This window comes from Camelus dromedarius, chromosome 10, assembly GCF_036321535.1.
Source record: "Camelus dromedarius isolate mCamDro1 chromosome 10, mCamDro1.pat, whole genome shotgun sequence".
Taxonomy (NCBI): domain Eukaryota; kingdom Metazoa; phylum Chordata; class Mammalia; order Artiodactyla; family Camelidae; genus Camelus; species Camelus dromedarius.
Genome location: NC_087445.1, coordinates 66,572,744 through 66,598,638, shown reverse-complemented (window position 1 = coordinate 66,598,638; position 25,895 = coordinate 66,572,744). Strand labels below are relative to the sequence as shown.

Here is a 25,895-nt window from a genome sequence, read left to right as displayed (position 1 = left end):
ACTGAGGCAGGGCTGTCTTATGCTTTAGTACAGCACGCAGACTGCCTAGGGCCCACAACACTTTTAGGCGCCTAAAAATGTTTCAAGTTCTTTTAAAATCAGAAGAGAAAAATAAACTTTCAGGTTGAAGAAAATGATTTGCTATATAACATCACTATATTTATTTCTATATCAACGCAGTTGCAAAATATGCAATGTAAATAAGTATCATATATTACATAAATATATGTATCTACAAGCACAAGGCAAAAGTACTCAGACGAAAGTCAGAATGCAGCTAAACTTTCTGGGAAAGTGATAATAGCAGACCAAGTTGGAAGAGGGGAGGTAGTGGCCAAATTGTGAAAAATGTGGTCACAATTTCTCCCCTCCTTACAAAGGCACTCCTAAGGGAGGTTATGAGGGACATTGGTGAAACATAGGGCAGAAGGTGCCACTTCCTAGCTGTATGCTCTTGGGCAAGTGACTTGATCAATCTGAGCCTCAGTTTCGCCATCAGTAAGATGGGGATACGTACCTCCTGGGGTTGTTGAACCTAGAGTGCCTTGGACCTTGCCGCTAGGTACGAATCGCTCAATACATACATGTTGAATGAAAGCAGTAAATGTGTGCTTAGCACAGTGGCCGGCGTACGGTAAGAGTTCAGTAAGCTGCTGGCATAAAAAACTAGTCAAAAGTCCCCTAAGCAACAACCCTAGTCCTGCCAGTTAGCTGCTGGCATAAAAAACTAGTCAAAAGTCCCCTAAGCAACAACCCTAGTCCTGCAAGATCCAGAAGTACCTCAGCAAGTCCTACGCGAACTTGCGCAGAAACTTCCCCAGGAGGAGAGAACACGGGGTTACGCTTGCGCATAAGCGCTTTCCTCCAAGCCCTTCGGGCGCGAGAGGCAGTGGGGCGGGCTCGACGGCGGCGCGACGAGTCTAGAGGGGAGGACTGCGGAAGGGGCGTGGCCAGCAGGCCGGGCCCAGCCATCCTCTTCCGGGCTCCTGCAGCTGCGCGCGCATCCTCCTCCCCCCTTCTTTTGTGGTCCGGCCCATTGCGAGGGTGACAGGAAACCCTGTGCAGGGAGCGCCGCCATCTTGGACCTGCCCGAGGAAGATCTTGGGGGAGCTGCGGGAGCAGTCGCCTCGTCCACCGCCACTGTCGCCGGCCGTCTGCAGCTTCTCGGCCAGCCCGCTACCTGCCGGGGCCTCGGCCGACCGCCCCCGCTCCTCTCCCGCTGCGTCCACTTCTTCTTCCTCGTCCTGACGCCCCCCTCCCGCCCGGAAAGCTGCCCAGCCACCAGCAACCCCCCAGGTAACCTAGGCCTTCCGCAGTGTCCGGCGGGCCGGGGCCTCCTGGTCCCGCTCTCTAAGGGCCGGGGGTGGAGACGATGGCGGGCTCGGGCCGCAGGAGGGCGGGCGGCGCCGCAGGGCAGGCAATGTCAGGCCGCGGCAAGCCGGGGGTCGGCGGTGGGCGCCACGGCGCCGGGCCTGACGGGACTCCGTGAAGGGGCGAGGGTGTCCCCGCGCAGCGCGCGCCGAAGCCCCGGGTCCTCCCCGCCCAGCCGAGGGCTCCGGGGCGAGGCGTGCGGGTAAGGGTGTGTTCGGCCTCGCCTTCCTCGCCTCCTCGGCCGGACTGGGCTGACTCGACTCGCACCTCCCGCGGGCTCAGTCTCCTTGCCGCCGCTGTCGGCGGCCACCGACCTCCCCCGCCGCGTTTCTCGGTGCTGGTTGCGCCGCCTTGCAGCCCACGAGCCCCGGACGTGGCATTCTGTCGCCCATAGGCCGCGTCTGGCCCCGAGCACAAAAGGCGGCAGCAGCCTGCAGCCTCGCCGGCATCTTGGACCGGCTCCGGTGTCCTTGTCGATGTGGGTAGACTGTCTTGGACTCGGGCTGGTCAGGGGTCTAGGGGTCCGTGCTGGCGAGGTTCTAGTTTGGGTGAAGCCTTGTAAGGTCTGTGGCATCCTGTAAGGCCCCGATCCTAGGTAGCATCTAGAAATAACGAAGACAAAAAGTTTTGGTATTTCTAAAATTTAAGAGAAGAAGGCGGAACAAGCGTGTTTCGGTGGTTTGCACTTTGCTGTGTGCCAGACACGGATTTAGGTGTCTTTCTACAAGTTTATCTTGAGCCTATTGGTGTTAAGTAGAGTATCTCCGTCTCACAAGTGAGGAAACTGAGGCTTGAAGGTGTGATGTGGCTGATTAAATGATGGTACATAACAAACTGAAGTTAGGCTAGGGCTACATACATGACTGTTTAAAACATAGCTACACCTTAATTCCTTTATTCTTATGTCTGCATTGGATGACAGCTGATTACTCCTTTATAAAACCCAGTCTTGTGTCAGACATAACCCTGCCAGTCCTCATTCTCATAACCCCAGAAGAGCGATGGCAAGACCTCCATTTTATATTTGAAGAAAAAACTGGGATTCCCAGAGGTCAGGTGATTTCGTGGTGGTCCCACAGCAAGTGTCAGGGTCTAGATTTGAACTCTCGTAGTTTACTGCTCACTTCATTACTATCACACCTGCCTTTTATTTAGATGTGGTTATGGGGTTCATATTTGCCCTCGCAATAATCCAGCTCCCACTCCTCCATTCCCCAAGGCTTTGCAAAAAATTTTTTCAGAGTTCCGCTTACGCCCTTTTGTTTTACTTGGTCATGTCTTGAAACGTGTAGTGGTTAGGAGTTTTGGAGGGTTCCCACTCCAGTACTGCCACTTCCTAGGTAAGTGACCTTAAGCAAGTTACTTAACGTCTCAGACTCTGTCCTTAATTATACAGGGGATAACTGTACCTACGTTTTATAGTTGTGAGAATTAAATGCGGTTTAAAACCCTTAGCACATTGCTTGAAATACAGTAAGTGCCCTATTTTGTGTAGCAGGTATGTAGTGGGTGCTTAATATATGTTGAGCAAGTTAGAGGAGCATGGCTTTGGAGAGCTGTAGAGTTAGACCCGGGCTTTAACCTTATCTTTCCCTCTAGTACTATATGACCGTGGATGTATCTCATCTCTGAGCTGGTTTCCTTATCTGTAAAATGAGTTTTTAGGATTAGAGATTGCTTATAAAGTACTAGCATATATTAGGCACTCAGTGAACAGCAGTTACTGTAAAGATGTAAAACCTTTAGATTTTAATAACTTTAAAAAAAATTCCTTGGAATTAAAGCTACATATTTAAAAGTTTTTGTTTTTTATATTTCACATTAAACTTTATAGTTGTTGCATACTTCAGCTGTGCAGCAGAATTTGGAGTGTTCTTACAACTGATTTTTATCAGTATTAAATGTTTTTGTATAATCTTAGATGATGCACATTTAGAGGAAAATTTCTTTTTTAGAGGAAACTTTTGGTTAAGGCAAGTAAAATATTTTAAACCTAGGGCTATTGAGAGATGTTTACTTTTTTTGTAAAAGCTTGAAACAGTTTATGTGGTTAAAAATGCTGGGCATGGCTGGAGACAGCAGTGTACAAATAAAGATATCAGAAATACTATACTTTTTAAAACCTTTTTATTCTAGACAGTTTTAAACATACACAAAGTAGAGCAGTATATTGAACCTTCATATACCCATCAGCCTGTATTAACAGTGATCAGTCTTGTTTCATCCATATATACCTGTATATTTTTTGAGGCAAATCTCAGACATAATATCATTTCATCTGTAAATTTTTCACTATTGCTATACCTTTAAATTCTGGTAGTAAGTGCAGGGTTTTTGTTTTGTTTTGCTCCTAAGTACTTTTCTTTATGGACAGAGGGGCAGTATGAGAGTACTTTTATTTCTCATTCATAGCATACTATCATAATTAGCTGGAAAATTTTCTTTCTCTTGACACACAAAGGAATCCAATTTTTTTATTTTACATGTTAATGTATATAAACATGTGACATTAAATACCTTGTCAAACGTGAAGTGATTTTTAAAGCGGATCTCAGAAATGAGTGGATTATTTTCAGTGGTTGCATTATCTATAAGGAAAGGAAATTGACCGCTTGTTTTGATTAAATTAGTATAGTAGAGTAACTACCAAGTTTTTGTGTCCACTTAACTGACAAATCAAATAGCATTCCACTTTAGTGGACTTGTAAGCAAACCAAAACACTTCTGTTCTTGAGTTCCATGAAGGGAAGGACAACATACATACATACATTTGATCATTACTGTATTGTCAGAGCCTAGTGGAAGGCCACCTGTTTAGTAGATAATCAGAAATACTTCCACGTTGGAATCACAGAAGCAGTCTATCTTGGCTTACGTGTTTTTAAACACTGTTTTGCATATAAAAAATAACAATAAAGATCAGAATTTAAATCACCTGGAATATTTTTATTTGGTGGGTTGCTTTTTTTCCTGTGTTGTCTTGACTCAGTTATATAAAAATTACACAGTAACGTCTTATGTTCTAAGAGTAGAATAAAATAACTATGTAACAGTTGCAAAAGGATTAGTCAGTGCATAAGTTGACAACAGTAAGGAGCCAAATCATTAAAAAACAAAAAACACAGAAAAAATACTCCACATTATTGGAGTGTTTTATTTTGGTTGTTTTTTGAGGCTGATTACATGAGTGATTTCATATGATGTTCCCCATATTATTGTTAAATGTGGAAGTAATATTGGAAATATTATGAATAGAAGTTTTTGTTTATTCTTGTTTTATATTAGAATTGTATATAAAAATGCTTTAAAATATTTAACAGACCTTTATTTTCTTTACTTTTAATATTTTGGATTATCAGTGAATACAGTACATGTTTATAGTGTCAGTGCAGGGAGACATATATAAAGAAGGTTAATAATTTTCCCCTTCCTTTTTTCTACTCAACCCATGTATTCATTTTCCACAGTTCGGTGTGTATCTTTCTATATTATATGCATAGAGGATTGAGTGTATGTATGTGTTTAAAAATGGGTATCCTATTTCATAAAACTGCAACATGCTTTTTTTCCCACATAAGATCATGAATTCATTTCCAGGTTAATACATATATCTAAATGGTTTTTAAACTAAGTGCATATTATTTCATAGTAGGGATGTACTTTATTCAGCCATTTCTTTGGGATGAGTGTGTAGGTTGTTTCTGGGTTTTTTTTGCTGTAAAAATGCTACTTTAAGTGCACTTGCACCTGTAACCTTAGGGGTTCATGGTTTTATTTCTGTAGGCTACTTCTATGTGGGCTTCTTGGTCAAAAGGAAGTCTGGATTATTTTTAAGATTTTAAAATATACTGATTACTTCCCCAAAATATTGTGGCATTTCAGACTCCCACAAGCAGTGTTTGAAAGTGCCTACCTTCACATCTGCATCTACACATATCAAAACTAGTTATTTATATTTCTGTATAATTTTATTTGGAAAGGTGATTCAGTACATGAAGACAGTGTGATTCTGTTTTGGCACAATAATGATTAGTGTTTAATGTGCATTTAATAACCACTTAGATCTATATTTATTGGCCTGGAAATAGATCCATGATATTGTTAAGTGAAAAAAAGCCTGTTGCAGAGTTTCATGCAATAACATACCCCATTTAAAATATATTTTAAAATATATTTCTCACCTCAACAGTGGTATGTTTCATGTTCAAGAGATGAGGTTGAGAAATCCTTTGTTAAAGCATCATTAAGCACAGTTAATATTTAAACAGGGCCATCAACAATTTTTCTTTTTTAGTATGCATTTAGTAAACAATTTGCTTGACAGCCAGAAAGTTTAGAACTAAATTTTACATGGCTGATAGTAAAACTGTTACCCTAAACTTTTAGTATTAATTATCCTCCATCTTTCTCTGATTTTTATTTTTTGCTTTTATCAGTCTACATTCATGTGTGTATATATGTAGGTATGTATGCCTTTAATAAGCTACTTTAGATAGAGAAGATCATGTTCTTTGGAATCAGGCCTGGGTTCAAGTTCCAGCTCTGCCATTTACTAAGTTTGTAAACCAGTCAAATTAATGAATTCCTCCAAACCTCAATTTTTTCCATTTTTACATGGACATAATGGTAATAACTCTGCAGAGTTGTAAGAATTAAGTAAGAATTATATGACAGTATAGGGAAAAGTAGTGCAGATCATCACATGGTTTACTCAACAAATGTTAGTTCTCTTCAGAAACATTTTGGGATAGGTATAATATGAATTATTGTTACTAGTTTTGTCATTTACCCATATCTACAAATCCCGATTGCAGTGCATCCTCTGAATGTAATTATTTAATACTGCTTATTCAGATTATTAAATTAGAACTGAGTGAACTGAGAAAGGTTTGTATCCCAAAGTACCAACATAGGGTTTCATGGTACATCTCATAACTGTGGAGGAGGCCAGATAGTATAGTGATGAAGAGGGGGTTCTCTGCAGTTAGAGCACTATAGACTTGACCACTTAGCTCTGTGATGTGGGCATATTACTTGTTGAGTCTTTCCTTATCTGTAAAATGAGGATAATAGTCACTATTTTATCAGGGTAGTAGTGAGGATTAAATGAGATTGCTTGTAAAGTATTTAGCACATTGCCTGGCATATGTTAAGTGCCCAGTAAATGGTAACTATGACAGTTGGGTTTGTTATTAGCTTACAAGTTGTTCATCAGGTATTTTAATGATGCTTGTCTGTGTTGTACTTTTTTTCCTAAAGAAATCAAAGGTATTAAAGGAGGTCTTTATATGTGAATTTTATTCAAATGGTTTTTGTAAAACATGGGAGAAAGTGCATTTTAATCACACCAGTAGCTGTGCACAAATTACAGAATATCACCAAGGGTTTTTAATTAGTGAATATTGTTGTGTTGAGTGAACTCATGTTTTCAGAGTGTTTGAACTAGACCAATGCTTCTTGTTCTCACCAACCCTTTTTTTTTTTTTTTTTTTAATTCTAAGTTCTCAAAGTAGAGCAGAAGCACCCTTGCACCCTTAAGTGATGGGAGAAAAACATATTTCCCCTTCCAGCTAGTTACAAATATATTCATCACCTTAACGTTGGTATGTTTCATGTTCAAGAAATGCTTTGTTAAAGCAATATTAAGCATAGTTAATATTTAAAAGGGACCACTTGAACATAGTTCTACTGCAGAATACGTAATTTTGAGTGAATGCTATCAATAAACTATGGGCATCTATTTAAACCTCGTTAGTATTTTACCTTAGAATAAGAAAAGAAGGACCTGTTGTATTAGTGGCTATAGTGCTAAATATTTTCTGCCTTCCTGTCTACTGAAATTAGTAAGTTTGAGTAGTTTTCCTTTACTCAGCTTTTAGAATTTTTAATTTTTAAGAAATTTGAACCAGAAAATTGTGTGGTGAGATGGACACAGGATGCTGGTGTTCAGTCTGAAATAGTGATCGTTCTCTTTTATTTGGAAATAGTTTATACTAATTAATGCTTGGTGATTAAAGAAAAACATTTTAAAAATTAGTCATCTCAGTAGATATTTAATTAACGAGTGCTTATGTGATAATTAGCAAGTACAGAAATTAGTACAACTAGGATTGGATTGTAATTTCATGGTCAGCCTTTAGAGCATTTTGAGTAGAAATTGGGGTTGTTAGACACCATAGTTTTAACATAATAAAATGAAGGGAAGCAAAGTATGTACAGTTAACAACTTTCAGTTAGAAGTGGGAAAGGAAATAGGAAAATCAAAAGGGGAGGAGCTTGAGATAAATAGTCATTTAAAGATGACTAAATAATTACTTTCCCCCAAGTTTGAATGGGGAAAAAGAAGTTTAAAAGAGGAGTTAAAAATTAATTACAAGAAAAGAGCCTGGGAGGAATGTAGACCAAGAAGTTAATAAGCTTTAAATATCATTTTTACTGTGAGATTATTTTTTTCCCATGTCTTTAGCATCTGGTTCAGAGATATGGTGAATAAATCTAGACCAGTCTGAACCTCAGGATCAAGCTCATTCTTAAAAGATATGAGTTCCTAGTACCTGGAAAATGGGAATCATATTATTAGTAAGATGTTCAGAATCAGAGTTACTTTAACTAGAAAAACTCCTTTTTTGAAAGAACTGGTTGAGGGAGTTTTCTGTGATGTTGAAGACTGATTATAAATGTTACAACATGTCCCACTTTTGTTGAATGGATTTCATACAGCTAAGTGAGAAGACTGTTGTTTGAAATGATTGTCTCATAATTTGCTGTAGTTAACAACTTCCTCTTCCCTAATAACAATAATTCACTTATTTAATATATGTATTTTTTCTACAGGTTAAATTTTATTAGTTTTAAAGAAATTTTATTTGAAATATGACATTGAGTAAGGTGTTAATTTCAGTAACTGAATCTCCCCAATCATTAAATGTCTGGCTTGTGTGTGGTAGTTGGCCAAAACAGTAAAAACCAAATAAAAAAAAAAAAATACTGGAAATCAAAATTTTAAAAATGGGTTAAACCCTTATACATATAAAGAATTTTTGTCTTTCTTTAAGCTGCAGACTGGTTTGAGAATAGATTTTTTTTCTTTCAGTTTTATTGGGGAATAAATTTTACTGAAACTTAATATCAGTATTAGAATTCACCTCTTACTCTCTAGTACTTAGCACAGTGTCTGACACATTCAAGGCATTCATTTGAATAAATTGGAGAAGTTTTCTCTTTAGGTTATTAAAAGTAGGGGAGAAATTAGAATTTAGGTTGTCTTATCTGAGGGTAAGGAATGGGCTATGATCTTTTGAAATATCTTCTAATACATAAACTTTCAAATTTTACAACCTCAAGTAGTATTTTACACCATTATTTCTCTTAACTCCTAGCATAATATATATAGCACGCATTTGGTATATTGTTAATCTTCAAATCCTTTGTTGGATTGAGCCACATGAAATCGTCAATAAGTGACTTTTTTTTAATCTATAAGAACAACAGTTTCATGTCGTTCTAAGTCTGACATTCATTTGGTTTAGAAATAATATGATTGCTTTGGATGCTACGCTAACCTTTGATCTAAAGTAGGGTAAAAACGTTATTTTGTGTTTATAAGTTGATGCTTAATTTTTATTACATTCAGTTATAAAATCAGAGTTTCAAACAAATAGGCCATCAGTAATTCATTTGATCATTTAACAGATATGGGGACCTTAATAAGAGAGGAGGATTATTTATAATGATATTTAACTTAAATTTATAAAAATTTTCTTGTTTGAAGTTTTCCAGAGTAACATTTCTTATTGGATATTTCCAAAGTGAAGTATTGGAATTGTTTTGATATACATGGTTTCTTATATCTCTATGGATAATACATGAGAATATTAAAGCAGCGTTCATCCAAGAGAATTTGTGTATTTGATCAATTTGGGAAATGCAATTTTGCTCTAACTTACTGTAACCAACATTTTGTTTATAGTCAGTGTGCTTTATTTTATATCTCTTTAAAGGATAGCCGTGATCAGCTTGGATAACTTATGTATATTTTTTTCTGATGTAACAATTTTCTTTGTTTTTAGTGCCACCATGGCAACTGCACCGTACAACTACTCTTACATCTTTAAATATATTATTATTGGTAAGTTTATTTAACTTACACTCTTGTTCTCCAGAGAATGTTAAAATACAAAATATTTATATACTAATATTTAACATACTACCCCAGAAGAAGTGAATGATTTTCTCATTGCAAAATTAAAACTCCTTTGGGGGAGGGTATAGCTCAAGTGGTAGAGCACATGCTTAGCATGAATGAGGTCCTGGGTTCAATCCCCAATACCTCCTCTAAAAACTAAATAAATAAACCTAATTACCTCCCCTCTATCAGAAAAAAAAAAACTCCTTTGATAAGATTTATTTTTGCATTACTGATGTACCTTTTGTTTTGTGGCCCTAAGTACTTCAATTTATCTGCGTACCTTTGAAGTGATGTTGGTTTTTCTTGAGGGCTACCAGAAAGCTTGCTAATACTGGGTATGAGATTAATTTCCTAGGAGTGCAGATACATTCCAAAAATATGAAAACTTTCAGAGCCCCCTGGAGTCCAAAAATTGATAAAGAGCATTGATTAATTGTGTCATACATAAAATATAATGGTGGTTTTTCTGTTTAATTTCAAGATTTTGCTCAATTTAAAAGACAATGCTGTTTATCTAAATACAGTTTTTAAGAGCACAGTTGAAAGTACACATATTTTTCTGTCAGTTCTTCACATTATAACAGTTTGGTTTAATACTGAGCTTTTGTGGCTTTATTGTAATAATTCCTTCACCAGAGGTTAAATTGCTTTTAGTACAGTCAGATATGACATCTATTCTGTTATGGTTTTCATTTAATGCCATTCTTTTCTTTTGTAGAATTCTACAAGAAATACAAGAAATATGAGATAAGATGGGATCTAGTGAATCAAGCTTCCAAAGCTTATTATTTCTACTTGTTATATGCTGCCCTGTTGGTCACTCCTAGGAGTCTTTGACTTTTATGTGTGGGTTAAGGGGAAAAAAAACTATATAAAATGTTGAAAAAGCTTAAATTAAAAAAATACTATTAACAACAGTTCCTCTGTTAAAAAGCTCTTCCCAGCTGGTGCCTATTTATTAACATTGTTCATGACCACATTCTATCACTGCTGAAGGTTGGGAGTAGTTGATTTGTGTATCAGTGAAAACAGACCCTGAGGATCTTTTGAACTCATTACAAATTAGGGAAGTAAAAATTTTTAACTGTTCTAGAAATTTGTGATGTGATACAGTGAAAGGGGTCTAGCAATCACTGCATATAAGGCTGTAAAATTGAGAAATGTAATTACCACTTGAACCATTTTTTTATACAGGGGACATGGGAGTAGGAAAATCTTGCTTGCTTCATCAATTTACAGAAAAAAAGTGTAAGTTCAATATGTAAGGTAAAAACCTTAGTAAATTCTTCATTGTCACTTTCCTGCCTTTTAAAAAGTGTAATTTTCAGCATACTCTATGCGATTAAATATTGCCTTTCTCTATATGTGCACTTGTGTTTTTAGGGAGTAATTTTTTTTAATAGTAGCAGATAAAATGAAATATACCTGCATGTATAGAATGTTGATTTTTATATGCCGTGTATAATTTGATTGACTTGTTTAGGTTTTTTGATAATAAAAACGTAAATTTAAAAAAATTATAAAAAATAAAAATGTATGCTATAGTATCAAATTTAAGTAATCTTTTTATTGTTCTCTGACTTTCCAAGCTAGAAATTACCTTAGCGGAAATTTGTTCATATATCACTTGCTAATAACTAAATAATAATGGATTGGAAATATTTAAAATGGAGTTCTTTCTACATTCAAGACTGGATGATTAAGATTCAAAGTACTGCTCTATCTTGGGTGGTAGGGGAAGGGGGTATCTTATTTTATATAGGCTAAATGTAGTTGAAATTGTTTCCATATAGTTTAAATATTCCTATGGCATTTTTTTGCTTAATATTTTATGATGCATCCAGCGGTCTTTGTGTCCTTGTACAGGAGGATAATAGTAGGTGTAGGTTTTCAGTGGCCTAATTTTAAAGAAAGGACTAATAAGCTTGTCCTATTGGATTAGACATACATAACTTGCCAATATATAATTGTAAGCATATATTAAATATGATTTTCTTTGAGATATTGATAATGTTTTACAGGGTAAGTATTTGACTGAAAATGCCTAGAGTCCTAAAACTATTGATTGATTTGTTACATGTAATGATTGTCAGAAGGTTAAATAGTATAATGTTGGTATTATGAAGAGTTTATTAAAATCTTTATTTTTAATTAACAGATTCTTTTAGTCCAGGGGGCAGCAAACAACTTGTGGGCCAAATCAGTCACTGCCCATTTTTATACATAAAGTTTTGTTAGAATGCAACCGTGCCCATTTTATGTATTGTCTATGGCTACTCTTGTGCTTCAGCAGCAAAGTAGAGTTGATTTATTATTTGGTTCATTACAGAGGCTTGCTGACCCCTGTTCTAGTCCAGTCAGATCTCTTTGACTTCTTACTTCTGTGTTTTTGCTAACTTTTTTTAGTGCAAGCTTTAGTCTGTTTATAGCCTTCAGTATTAATAAATTATAATTAATAAATCATTTGATTATCCAGTGCATTATTTCCCCACTAGTCTTACTTTGAAGCTTTCTGGAAGTTGGAATATTATATTGTATTTCTTTTCTTTCCTAACAGTTATGGCTGACTGTCCTCACACAATTGGTGTTGAATTTGGTACAAGAATAATTGAAGTTAGTGGCCAAAAAATCAAACTGCAGATTTGGGATACAGCAGGACAGGAGAGGTTTAGGGCTGTCACACGAAGCTACTACAGAGGAGCTGCAGGAGCACTTATGGTGTATGATATCACTAGGTAAGAAATTAATAATTTTCAGCCTTCCTACTTGAAAAAGAAAATCTACTTTAGGCACTGTGGTTTCTTTTTTTAATTGATTTAGGCATTCTTTAGTTTGTAATTGTGTGACTATAAATGAACTTATTTAGGCTTATAGTTTCTTTAAATTGCTGTGTGTAAGACTTGATATATGATACAATATGTTGATTTCCTTTTCTGAAAATGGGTATGACTGAAGAACTTTAGGAGATGCTGGTGGAGCTAATGGAAGAATACTGTTCTGAAAAGCAGTATCAGTTGAATTATTTGAGGTGAAATAGTATTTTACACCAAACTGTTCTTTTGACTTCGGCAGAAAGGAGGCACATCTTGAGGAGTTACTCTATTCAACCTCTAGTGTTAAAGTTTACACCTCTTCAAAATAAGGCCAAGCAAAGAATTAAGTAGTTTTCCTAATCCAACATGGTAGATTACAAGAAGTTCTCAAAATTGCATCTGAAGTATTTGTTCATTTACTTAAATTCTTTTTTGTCCTAAAATGGATTGAAGTAGCTCGTGATACTTCATGCAGCAAGATTAAATTTATTTCAACTCTGTTATTTCTGGAAACTTAAAGCACTTGATACAAAGTAACAAAGCTGCACCTTAAATGTTAGACTTTGGAAAATTGTGTGTCACTTCATTAAACTCTTTGCTGTTTGCCTACTGTAAGCTAGAAAATAAACTGAATCACCTTTCATTTTAATGCAAAGTGCCAGTGTAAAGCACTGTGCCTCTTGTCTCGCTTTTGGGGTTAGGGATAGCAAGTGGGACCAAGTGATAATTAGACTTTCAAGTGTATTTCCTTTTGGGAAATGCTTTATACTGTTTCTTCTTGAAGGGTCACAGTGCACATTAGCATATTAAAACCTTGAGAAGTTCTGTAGTAAATTAACTCTTTAACTTTGTTTAATTTGATGTTTCCTAAGGTTATTTTATTGAAGACACACTTTGGGAAATGCTGCCTTAGAATAAGGATAGTGGATGATTGTAAATATAGTCCTTGAAGTTTTACTAAATTTTAGAATTGGATGGTCTCAGGTAAAACAGAATGAGACAGCTTTAACACTCTTCACTAGAGCCAGGCAATTAGTAATAACATGATCAGTAAATCGTTTTGTGGGAAGATTATTAAAGAACCTGGCTTTCTGTACAGGACATCCTTTTATGAGGGAATGCATTCCTGAAGACTTTGCACAATTAAAAACTCATGCATTATTAATAAAATTTAGATACAGTTAATATGCTTAGAGTGTATCTGTCTACAGTGTGGTAGTTTGTTTTGCTCGTTGTATGTGTATTTTTTTATTCTAGCTTTATTGAGATATAATTTATATAGAACATTGTGTAAATTTAAGATGACTTGATATGTGTGTATATTTTGCTTTTAAATGTACTTTTAAGCATAGTAAGTACTTTTTGGTAAAACTTGTGTCTATCTGAGTCATCAACAGTATTCTGCTGGAAACAACCCAAATGCCCATCAGCTGATGAATGCATAAACAAATATGATATATCCATACAGTGGAACGTAATTCGACCATTAAAAGAAAAGAAACATTGATACGTGCTATAAAGTAGATGAACCTAGGAAACATTTTGCTAAGTGAAAGAAGCCAGACGTGTAAGGTCATAATGTTGTATGATTCCATTTAAATGAAATATCCAGAGAGGCCAATGCGTAAAAACAGAAGGTGGATTGCCAGGGAATGAGGAGTAAGTGCTAGCGGGTATGGGGTTTCTTTTTGGGGGTGATGAACTGTTTTAGAATTAGAGTGGTGATCATTGCACAACTTTGTGAATGTATTAAAAACCACTACATCATATACTTTAATAAGATGAGCTTTATGGTATGTTTGTTATGTCCCAATACAACTGTTAGTGAAAAAAAAAGTACTTTGGGCTTTAGACAAGTACTTTCTTGCTGGAGTGATACTTCATAGTGACATTGATGTTGCAGCCGTGACTCTGATTTTTTTACTTTTTTTTATTCTACTCTTAATCCTTGACATTTTGCAAACTTAAAAGTCCCTGCTTTAATAATACTTTTTATTCTTGGCATTAACTCTGATTGTAACAGGGTACTTTCCTAAACTGGCAGCATAGCTTATCATGACAGTTTGGCTGTATCAGCTGTTTGACATAGTGTATCGAACCTCCATGCCAAAGTTAGGGGTATTTTAGTGCCCTTTTTTTTTAAGCGCTAGTACCACCAATTAATGAATATTTGGATAATACTATATTTATAGATTTGAAATTATGATGGTAAATTTTAAATTAGTAATGAAATAATTACTAAAAGCATTAGCAGAAGTAAAGGTACATGTAAATAATACAGTTTACATGATCTTGATACTACTTACAAAGAATGTGTAGGTTTTCCTGTTTACCAAAGTGGTGGCTGTTTGTAATTCACTCTTGCTGTCAGCTTTGACGTTTTAAAATACATTGAAATAAGTACTTCGGGGCTTGTGTTGTGTAAGATTTTGTGTGCAAAGCAAGGTATATCTGCTGTGTAAAAGCAGAGTGTGCTAGTACTACAAATACTGAGGAATGATAAGGCTTGTGCTTTTTAAAATTTATATTTGACCATTGCTTTACTTAGAAAATTTTAAAACAGTAAAGTAGTTATTTTATGTGACCTTTTTTTGACATTTAGGTGGTGATTTGTGTGTAATATGTAAAAAGGGTCTGAGTAAGGAGTTCTTTTCAGTTTTCACTGGAAAAGGATTAGGTATTTGGAATATCAGGTTTTATATGAGCACTGGCTGCTGGAGATCATGGAATATATTCATAAGGCTGAAGTCGAAAACACTTTGAGGACATGATGTGTGTAAAGGGGTCTACACTTGGCTCTGAAATCATTTAAGTCTTCATGGTTTTCTGTTTCTTCACCTGTTCAGTGAGTCTGTATAAATCAAACATTTTTAATCTTCAAACTTTTTAAAATTTTGACCTCTTTGGTAAAGTCTAATTAATATTAATGGTATACTTTGTATATTATTGTAAATTATTTGGGTTTGTCTGCTATCTTAGGTCCTGCTAGGCTAGTGTAAATGAACACATGAGTTTTTAAACTCTTGCTTGGAGAAACTAGAGAAGTAGGGCAGTCTGAATCCTAAAATGACTTAACTGCTGATAAATAAACTCACTTTCTAATATACCTGGGGACTTTAATTTCCAGTCAGATATATTAAATGTCTTTTTAAAGCCATTTTTAAATGCTGTTGTAGTTAGCTTACTCTTTAAGGAAAGGTGAATTTTATACAGTAGTGTGGCTGTCTTGGTTTCCAATTTGAAAAATTTAAAGACAGCTGCAAAAAATGTTTTCTATTGAATGTGTCATTGGTTATATATTTTGGTACTATTTTGTCTCCGATTTTGTAATTGAAAATCTGGATGATTTAAAAATAATTTTAGTTTTTATTTCAGACTGAAAATTCTGAGTTTAGAATTTTAAACAGTTTATTCCTGACATGTAAGTGATTATAGAGTTGTTGCTTATTGAGTTATTTATTTAAAAACAGTAGATTTGGCTAGATTTTTGAAAAGTATGTGTTTACATTCAACAGTTGTTCTTTAGAGTAACAATCTAGTCGAATCAGAAATACTTTTTAAAGGATCTGTTGATTAAAGTGTATATTTAAAATATCTGTTGAAGTTTTTTTCCTATTGAAATGGCAACTGTATGTGGCAGTCACAAATGTAAACTTTAATTTTTGCAGAAGAAGTACATACAATCACTTAAGCAGCTGGTTGACAGATGCAAGGAATCTCACCAATCCAAATACTGTAAGTTAAATGACATCTGTTACACAGAAAATTTAAGATCTAAGTTGACCCAGAAAGGAAAGCCATTTGCTAATAAGTGAGCTTTTTTATATTTGGGTACTAAGAATGAGAGAATCTGTTTTATTCTTAAATTAATTGAAGCAAACTTTAAACTCTTTTTTGTACCAATTACCCCAGGTTTCACATCTTATACTTGGTTTTTGTTTGTTCGTGGCTAAAAAAAAAGAAAATAATAAATAGGGTGTCAAGTAAAGACTATGAAATCTGAAACTATTGCTTTTTTCTACATTAGTTTCATAAAATGTTACCATTGGAGAAAATTGGGCAAAATGTATGAGGGATTTCTGTATTATTTATTACAACTGTATGTGAATCTCAGTAAAATTTCAATTAAAAATAAGGAGTTCTACATGCTTGAAAAAATCAGCTTCTTAGCCAGATGGAGAAGATACTTATTTATTGAGATTTTCAAGGCTGGCTGTCCACCATGCTAGGCTCTGCAGTATACAAGAATAAATGTGGGTCCCTGGCCCACAGAAGGTTGTAGTCTAGCAGGACATTACCTGAGGGTATACAAGTAACTGTATTGAAAAACAGAGTGAAATAGGGTTAGAAATAGAGTGACTGGTATGGCACTTGGGGAAGAGGGTGCCCAGTATGAGCAGTGCCATCTGGAGAAACCAGCTTGACAGAGGAGGGGGTGTTTGAGCTGGGATTTGAGGGTTGGTAGATAAAGTCTGAGTAAATGCTGTAGAGGGTATTCCAGGAACAAATGAGGAAAGGCACAGTGCTGTGACTGACTCCAAGCTTTTCAAGAGTAAGGCCTGTGTCTCACTTAGCTTTGTACCCAGCACCTGGCAGTGGCCTGGTTTAGTAAATATGTAATTCATGATAAGATTGGCTGTTATCAGGGAACAGCAATTTAATTATTATTGAGAGTCAGTTAACATGGTTTACCTGTTATGCCAGGGACTGTGCCTGGAACTTTCACATCCATTATCATATTAAATCCACCGTAGGTATACATACAGACCTATAGATAAATGTTCATAGCAGCTTTATTTGCAGTAGCCCAAAACTGGAAACAAACTAGATGGCCATCGATAGGTGAATGGTTAAACACTCTGGTACATCCATGATTGTGGAACACTCAGCCATACAAAAGAATGAACTGTAGACACATACAGCAAATTAGCTCTCAAGGGCATTGTACTGAGTGAAAAAAAAGTTAGTCTAAAAAGATTACATACTGTATGACTCTGTTTATAAAACATTCTCAAAAAGACACAATTACAGAGATGGAGAACAGATTTGTGGTTGCCAGGGTTTGCGATGGGGGTGAAGGGTTTGAGTTGACTATAAAGAGGGCAGCACAAAGCAGTGCCTTTGTGGTGATAGAATAGTTCTGTATCCTGATTATGATGACACAAATCTGTACCTGCAGTAAAATTGCATGGAACTATACAACACACTTGAGAGTGTGTCAAACTGATGAAATCTGATAAGGGCTGTAGATTGTACCAATGTCAAGTTCCTGGGTTTGAGAATGTACAGTGACTATGCAAGATGCTGCTATTGGGGAAGCTTGGCGGAGGGTATATAAGACCTCTCTACTCTTTTGTAAGCTTTTGCGATTTGAGTAAAATACTAAAAACAAGAAGAAAAAACTTACTGTATAAGGGTCCTTAGAGGAGAATAATAAGAAGTTAGCCATGTCCTTCCTGTCTTATTTGTGCCTCTTAAAATCTTACCTGATCTTCAGAAGAAAGAACATCTTTATTTTAAGGTCCACCTCAAATGTTGCATTTTCTGTAACTATGCCTTTGATTTCTGTGTGGAGGTTACATACTTTCTCATTTCGTTGTTGATATATTTTGTACCTCTCTTGTTAGCATGCCACTTGATATGTCCCCTTTCATGATGGGAAGCATGGTTTGGAAATCTTAAGGAACTGGGAAAGTAGGCAGTGTTCCCATTCAGTAAACATTTCCTACTTTGAGTACCTGTCCTGTAATGGCCCTGTACTCCTGAGCCATTATGACTTTATCTACTCTGATTTTTTTTTTAAAAATTGATTTCTTTTTAAGTGTCATTACCTTATTCTTTAAAAGATTAGTGGACTATGTGTGAAAACTTCTTTCCTCAGTGGGCACTTGTCCACACTGATTGAAGAATGCTCACTTTTGTTGTACTATTTAACTGTCCTTGCTCAAGATTTACATTCAGGTCAAAATGGTTATTCAGTTTAAATGAACATCATTTTTTGAAAGTAGGAGAGCCAGGGGCTGTAATTTCACATGAATAAAAGTTAATGGTGGAAATCCCTTTTAATTGAAACCACCCATTCCTCAAGTATCTGTATCTGGATTACCACACCTGTCTCAAACGGGGAAAGAGGAGGGTGGGTTTGCCAGTTGGTGTCAAATAATATATAGACAGAGACAGTTTATCCCCAGCCCTTTGCCAATAAAGGCCAAAATCCTATTTCCCATGATTGCACACTTTTTTCTTAGAACTTTTCAGAGCTGCCTTTAACTTTGGCCTAACTTCTCTTGTATAAATGATTCCAAAGAGGATACAGGTGTGTGATACTATGCCTTGAACTCACTGCATATGTGTCCTCCCACCCCTGCTGCCCCCTTGGATACAGTAATTTGTTAGCAGTAGCTACAGACTTAGTCTGGCCTAAGGATAGTGTAGGGGAGAACAGTATTTGAAGGTCACAGTTTGTGTTTTCTACCTGACTTCTAATGTCCTTCTACCTCTGCCTCACTGAGTGACCTTTGAGAAGTCCTTGTTTGTCTTACTTGAGGATTAATTTCCTTTCCTGTAGCTGAAGAAGTTGAAGTAGTTTTCAGACTTTCTGATGGACCCAGAAACTTTTGAAAACCTAATGAAAATGACAAACCTCTTTCAGGGAATGTCCTTGTTTACAGCATTTTGTGTTTACTTTCAGTGCATTCACAGATACCCTGGAGCTTGTCCATGGACCCTTAGCAGTCTTACTCAAGAGAAATAATCTTTGGCCTAGACCAGCTGTGTCTCAGGCACATGAAAACAAAACAAGGCTGTTTTGTTTTTGAATGGCTTGAGAGCTGAGAATGGGTTTTACATTTTTACAGGGTTGTTAAAAAACAAAAGTCAAAGAAGTACATGCCAAGAGACCACAAACCTAAAATATATACTTTTTGCCCTTTTCAGAAAGTTTGTCAGCCCCTGGCCTAGGTGATTGCTGAGATCCCTCTTAATGCTAATCGCTTCATGATTGTGTAGTCCTGTCTGATGGATAATTGCTAGTATTTAGTTTCCTTTTTAGGCTCACATGTTTTTTCTTTCAAGATTTTTGGATTTCAGAATTTCATGTTTGATTTAAATGGTTGCTTTTTGTTTTAAGATATCTTTCTTTTGGTCACAAATTAGGTAATAATTCTCATAGGAAATAAAGCAGATTTGGAGGCACAGAGAGATGTTACATATGAAGAAGCCAAACAGTTTGCTGAAGAAAATGGTGGGTTTCTTTTAAGACTTTTGGCTTTTTTGGGTCACACATGGGAGAATTTCTAAGGATAGGTGGGATTTTGACACTACAGATTATTCAACAGTTTTTTTTTTTTTTTAAATGCAAACTGCTCAGATCTCAAGAATGAGGAAATAAAATGTGTTTCTACTTGAGATTCATGTTGGGGGTAGTACAGTTATTTAATAACAAATATAAAGATTGCCTCCATCTCAGACTCATATACTCTGTGATAAAACACTGTGGCAGGAGTACTGAAGGCTGAGGGGAAACTTTTATTCACATGTTACTGAAGAGAATGTCCTTGTGAGTTAATTTGAAATGTTCTTACCATAGTCTGAATTTTATTTTTAGGCTTATTGTTCCTTGAAGCAAGTGCAAAAACGTAAGTATGGCTAAAATTAGTAGATCATTTTAATTACATTCAGATTTCTCACAGTAGAACCATATATAAAAATGTGTAATGTATATATTACATATAATGTGTAATATATAAATGTGTAATGCTTGCGGCAGGAAGAACAGTCAGCAGACATTTCTGTGCATCCTGTTTCACATTTCAAAATAATTTTTGTTACTTTACCTAAAATGTTATGCCTTGATCACGCCCATTGGTAATAAATGAATTTGTGTTAACGTTTCAAAAGTGTTTGACTTTCACAACTGAGGTTGAATTTGGCATCTTGGACTCGAGTTTGGTCAACCTGTTCATTTAATACTTCTGATCACGGTAGAAAGCATGACTTAAGGAAATATACAATGTCTAAGAATAATTAGAAGTATAATTCACATTTTCTAATTGTTATCCCATGTCCGTTAATGAACCCCAGGACTCCTATCATAATTTTTCATTCATTAAGCTAAAAATTCCTTTCGGTGATGAGAATCTAGCCCCTTCTTATTTAGCCTCATCTATACTCTTAGACCTAAGAGAACTGAACTAGATTGTGAACATGCTAAGTGTAATAAGAACAGTACAGCTCACGTGTGGCTAACCGGACCATACAGATCCTGGAATACTGTTCTGTATGTATTTGGAGATAATCATGGAATGCCCACTATAGTTACAGAAATGGCCTGTCTTAATTATTATCTAAACATACAGCATTTTAATGATTAGAAAACTTACAGTTATCTGAATAGGGTTGTAGAAACAGCCCTTAGTATTGTGTTTATGTGCTTTCCACAGAAAATATTTTCCCATGTTCTCTTAGCTCAGTCTTCTGCTAATCCTTTATTAGATGACAGTCGCTAAGTTGAAGACATCATGGCAGTTGACTAAAGGTTAGCAAAAGGTTAGTGTATAATGTCTTATCTTTCGTAGAAAGCTGTGGTTCTCCACTAAAGTTGTTGATTGCCTCTTAGGGGAGAGAATGTAGAAGATGCTTTCCTTGAGGCTGCCAAGAAAATCTATCAGAACATTCAGGATGGAAGCTTGGATCTGAATGCTGCCGAGTCTGGTGTACAACACAAACCTTCAGCTCCACAGGGAGGCCGGCTAACCAGTGAACCCCAACCCCAGAGAGAAGGCTGTGGCTGCTAGTGACCTCTTTGCCGAGGCTCTCATTTGACCTTTCACCTCTGTCTGTTGGAAGCAGTACTTTTTACTGCCTCATTGTCTTCTGTACATCTTACTGGGTTTAATTAAAAAAAAAAAAGAAAAAACAACTCTGTTGTAAAAACAGTTTAACACAATACTAAACTGCTAAACAACTAGATGTAATCAGGTTATCAAAGGCAAGTAGAGTAATAAATCTCTCCTGCATGGTAAATCTAGACTTTTTTTCCCCTGATTGTCCTCGTGATAGGTATGTCACCAATACATGATTTACACTGAGCACTGATGCTGGACTTGATTTTTACCCTTCCCTTTTTGGCAAGGCTTTGTCTCATTGTACGGTTTAGTTTGATGATATCTTAAGCCTTTCTACCCATCTTTAACTGTTCATGTATGTCTGTTGTAACCCATTAACTTTATTGCTGTGAAATGACTTCTGATGATAGAGAAGGGGTTGTTCTTTAACTCCTTTTGTTTTGTTTTTGTCGGATAAATTCCCTGTTGTGTGGGTGGCATTTTTTCTTGAGGAGGTTTGCTTCTGTCCTAGCCTTGCACAGGGAAAATATCCATTTATCTTTTCTCTTGTGCTTAATTAATAGCTTTATCTTTTTTTTACACCATTTTATCTTTTTCTTTTTAGCAGAAAGTAAATATGTATAAAATTTGAAGGAACCGAACTAACAATACATTCTGTGTATATTATTTTAATGAAGAAAATAAATTGATTACTGGCATTGGAACAGTATAAAATACCAGTTTGTACAGTATGACCTATATGTGACCATGTTACTCCCTTCCATTTCACACAAGGAAATAGACACGACTGCAGTTCACATGTAATACTGGCTCCACCCTTTGGTGCTGGCAGTGTTTGGGGACATTATGCTGGAACGAGCTCCTGGCGTGAGAGGATTAACACTAGCAGATTCTGTTCCATCTTTGCACTGTGGCTTACCTGCTGATTTTCGTAACTGTTCTTGTGCAATCAACAATGTGCTAACCTGCTTTTCTCTCTTTGTAAACATTTTGCATTACAGGCTGCATTTCTTGCCTTACTGTATAGAAAAAGAAAAAAGGCTGGGTTTATTATTGCACATTTTAAGCTTTTATACCTTTATCTTCTTGGAACGGTGAGATTCTGAACCAGACAGCCAGAACCGCAGGTCTGCTGTTAAGGGATTTTAAATTGTGCATTTTTTAACACTACAGTGAAGTAATTTAAGATATCCCTTGTGTTCTTAGTGTGAGGGGCTGTTTTATGTCATGTTGGCATAAATTGTTTTGTAAAAGGGAAAGTATTTGTAACGGTGTGTCAATGTTTGTGCTGATACAAAGTAAGTTACTACTTTGCACTATGTGGTTTGGCCACTGACAAAATACTGTATTGCAAGGGAAACAATCTTCTTTAGACAACAAACTTTGTTTTACCACGTTCTTCTGTTGATTGATTTTTAATTGAGTTTATGGTTCAGGCTGGGAATTGAGAAGTTATTTGAAGTAGGATAGGTAAACCTCAGTATATTATGTAAAATGCACTCTCAGCGCAACTGCTGTGTTTAAAATACACATTTTAAATCCCTATTTACAGACACTAAAAAATACAGCTTTCTGGGTTGTAAACATGTGGTAGTACCAGAGTATTGTATAGTCAATGTTAAATAAAAGCCAAAACTGGAATGTGCAGAACATAGGATTTGGTTAATTTGTGGACTCATCTTTATTTCTGTCTTTGTTTAACTTTTTAAAAAAACAAGATACCTGGAGTAGATTGGTGTATTCTGTTACGGAACTACAGTGACCATTTTTTGCTTACACTGTTGCATCACGAGGGACTCACCCGGGGACCATGACCTGCTGGTCTGTGTATATATTTACAGAAACAAAACCAACCAACCAGCCATGGGGGTGTAAGGTAGCAATCACAGACTCAGACTGCGCTTGTCCAGTGCAATAGCCCGACTCCCAGTTAGTTACAGTGGGTCTCATCGTTCCTGTGACAGGATTTACTCAGACTGCTGTACCCTTCATTTGATGTAACAAAATGCTATTAATCTAAATATTTGTAAATAAAGTACCTGTATCTAGATTAAATTAAAATCGTTTGTATTATTTTCTGAACTATAATAGGATTTCATATTTTCTTCAGGCAAACAGTTACTTGGCATTAGTCGCCAGTTTTTATTGCAGAATTGCCCTTATTTGTTGTATAAAGAGAAGTCTACATATGTAGCGTATAAATCCGCATCACTGAGTAAGTTGAACTAGTTTTATCCTTGTGTCTGGATCACACCTGCAGTGTTTTTTAGCCTTTTTCAGTGTGAGATCAGCGTATTTTGATGCCTGATAGTGTTCTCCCTTGACTGTACTTGGGGCCAAATTCTGTTACTTGCATGTGTTACCCCCTATAATAAACTTGGGTGCTCAAAAATAGAGAAGCCAATTGTCATATTGTACCATCTGTGCGCCAGATACTGGGCAAGTGCACTTTGGAGAGAATGTGAAATTCTTTTAATTATTAATCCGTGGAGAGCTTACTGCTTGTGTGATCAGCTGCTTTTCTGGGTTTCTCCTTGCCCTCGCACCTGTATGAAGCCCTCCTCATTAGCACTGGTGCTCAGTACTCTCGGCGTTAAGACATTCCAGTATGATGTTCAAGTATTTTTCATGGATAATAAAGTGATTGATGCAGTAACTTTGATTTTTTTTTTTTTTTTTTTTGGTTGGTGGTGGTTACATAATACTAGTTAGACGCAGTAAAGTATCTTTGGAAAGATGTCTTTTGGACCCAGGTATTTAGCTTCACACATTAATTACCTCACCTCTCTAGTTCCAGAAGGCCAATTTTTGAGAACATTTTTGCCCTTGCATCCATTGTTTTAAGTGTGATCCTTTCATCTAAACGTGTAGTTTAGTTCACTCCCGTTAAACGACCAAATGGGAACACAGAAAGGGTTCATGTGGCAGTTCAGGAGAAAAATACGTTACCCTCATTCAGCACGTGGACAGAACAGGAAAATGTCCCTGAAGGATTTCAGTAATTGTGGACAGGCCAGGTTTTTAAGCATTTTGCTAATAAGACTTGCAAAAATGAAAACAATGTAAGTACAAAAGACACTACCAAGTCAATTTTTATTTTGAAAGTAGATGTTTTCTAGAACTTGGTGTATTAATAAATTTTATGCTATTTTCATTGTCTTTAATCAGTTATCCCAAATCTTAATGGTCCATCTCTAGCCAAACAGTTTTTTAGGAATATAAACTGCAGTAGGTGGTGAGGGATTGCTCCCTGCTGTATGTACTGTATATAGTAGTGTACCTTTCAGGGGCCTGGAAGGTCCTTGGGAATATTTTAAAACAACCTATTACATGTCATTTCATACACCACTTACCCATGGGACTAACTATATTGCTACACATCCTACTGTGACAGTAGTTGCTATTCTTGTTTTTAAATAATTATTCATAGACCATGGAGTTGAGCCATTATGGCAGTTCAAAAAATTTTTTAGTCTGAACACAATTTGAATATACCACTGGGTCAGATACTCCAAAGTACAAAGTTCTAATTTTCCACCAAAGAATTTTTGGTTAAGGAAAAGCACCTGAAGTATAATAGTTCTATAATAGGTATTTCCAAATGATAAATTCATTGATAGGCACAACATACTTCAACCTGCAGGCAAGGATGGAAAACCATTTTCTTGAAGGTAAATTTAACGGGTTTACTGTAGACATGTGAAGTGTAAAGTCAGACGACAGATCCAAATTTATTTTTATCTTTTATTTTCATATGAAAATAGATTTAAAAAATTCAAGAATAACTTTTGGCACTATAAATGAAGAGGGACTTAACGTACATTTTCCCCCTTTCTAATTATAGATTTTACCAGCTTAGAGATGCAGATTTGCAGTTTATAGGTTCAAGTCAGCATTGGTTTTATGACAACACCTTTCAAAGATAAGAAACCCTCAGCTATCTAGGACCCTGGTTGAAATTGTATACAACTATTCCCATATGTACAAATGCAAACCCTGACGTTAATTGTACAAGTAGAATAAGCTACAGTGGGGTTTCAGCATCTGAATTCGCTGGATCTTGATAAAAACCAACTGGCATTCTAAGTACGAAGTTAGTGAGGTAGTAGGGAAGGTATTTCCTCATTTGCGCAAAAAAGTCGTCCTCATCTGGCTGAGCCATTCTTTTTCTGCAATAAGACAAAAATGTAGAAAGGATGCATTCTTGAAACAGTAAAAACAGGTCTTAACTAAATTAACAGAACTAAGTCATAGCATGATGGCTAATAGGTAAAATACATATTTGAGCACCTCTTGAAAAATGTTTTAAGATGAACCACTGTACGAAATTATCCAAAAGAAAAGTTAAAAGGTTACTTTCCTTAAGGCTACGTAAGCCAGAATTAGGATCTTCTAATTGAAAGTGCTAGTTAAAAGCTCTTTGTAACACGTACCCTGCGAGCAGGAAGCTGGGAATGGCATCAGTGTCGGTAACTGTCTAGTGGCTGTGACGGACCTTGTAGAACTTGGAAGGCGCTCTGACAAGAAGGAAGATAAAACATGAGGCTCAGAAGCCAGTCCCCTAACTCCAACCTAGTTCACTTTTATCCCACACAGACCTAGATTATGATCCCATAATCCAAAGTAATTCTAACAGACTCCTATTCTTTGTGCCTCATCTCCTAGTCTGGACCGTCT

At 36.3% G+C, this 25,895-nt stretch overlaps 2 protein-coding genes across 6 annotated transcripts in view; one reads left to right on the top strand and one right to left on the bottom strand.

Annotated features, from left to right (window-relative positions):
* Positions 1-1,024: 1,024 nt before the first annotated feature.
* Positions 1,025-23,874, top strand: RAB14 (RAB14, member RAS oncogene family). 2 transcript variants are annotated; one of them, XM_031450355.2, is made up of 8 exons: positions 1,025-1,296; positions 9,441-9,499; positions 10,754-10,807; positions 12,117-12,294; positions 16,041-16,107; positions 19,528-19,615; positions 19,979-20,009; positions 20,990-23,874. In XM_031450355.2, exons 2-8 carry the CDS (start codon positions 9,448-9,450, stop codon positions 21,165-21,167), a joined length of 648 nt encoding a protein of 215 aa, XP_031306215.1. In that variant the 5' UTR covers positions 1,025-1,296; positions 9,441-9,447; the 3' UTR covers positions 21,168-23,874. The 2 variants fall into 2 exon arrangements, with proteins under 2 accessions (XP_031306215.1, XP_064346549.1); XM_064490479.1 differs by having other exon boundaries at positions 1,031-1,296; positions 10,278-10,807.
* A 1,777-nt stretch (positions 23,875-25,651) lies between these two features.
* The window catches only part of CNTRL (centriolin), a 75,745-nt gene continuing 75,501 nt past the window's right edge, over positions 25,652-25,895 (bottom strand). For all 4 annotated transcript variants that reach the window (XM_031450351.2, XM_064490475.1, XM_064490474.1 and 1 more), the window contains one exon: positions 25,652-25,735. In XM_031450351.2, coding sequence (XP_031306211.2) covers positions 25,679-25,735 — 57 coding nt within the window. In that variant the 3' untranslated portion in view covers positions 25,652-25,678. The remainder of the gene's footprint in view (positions 25,736-25,895) is intronic.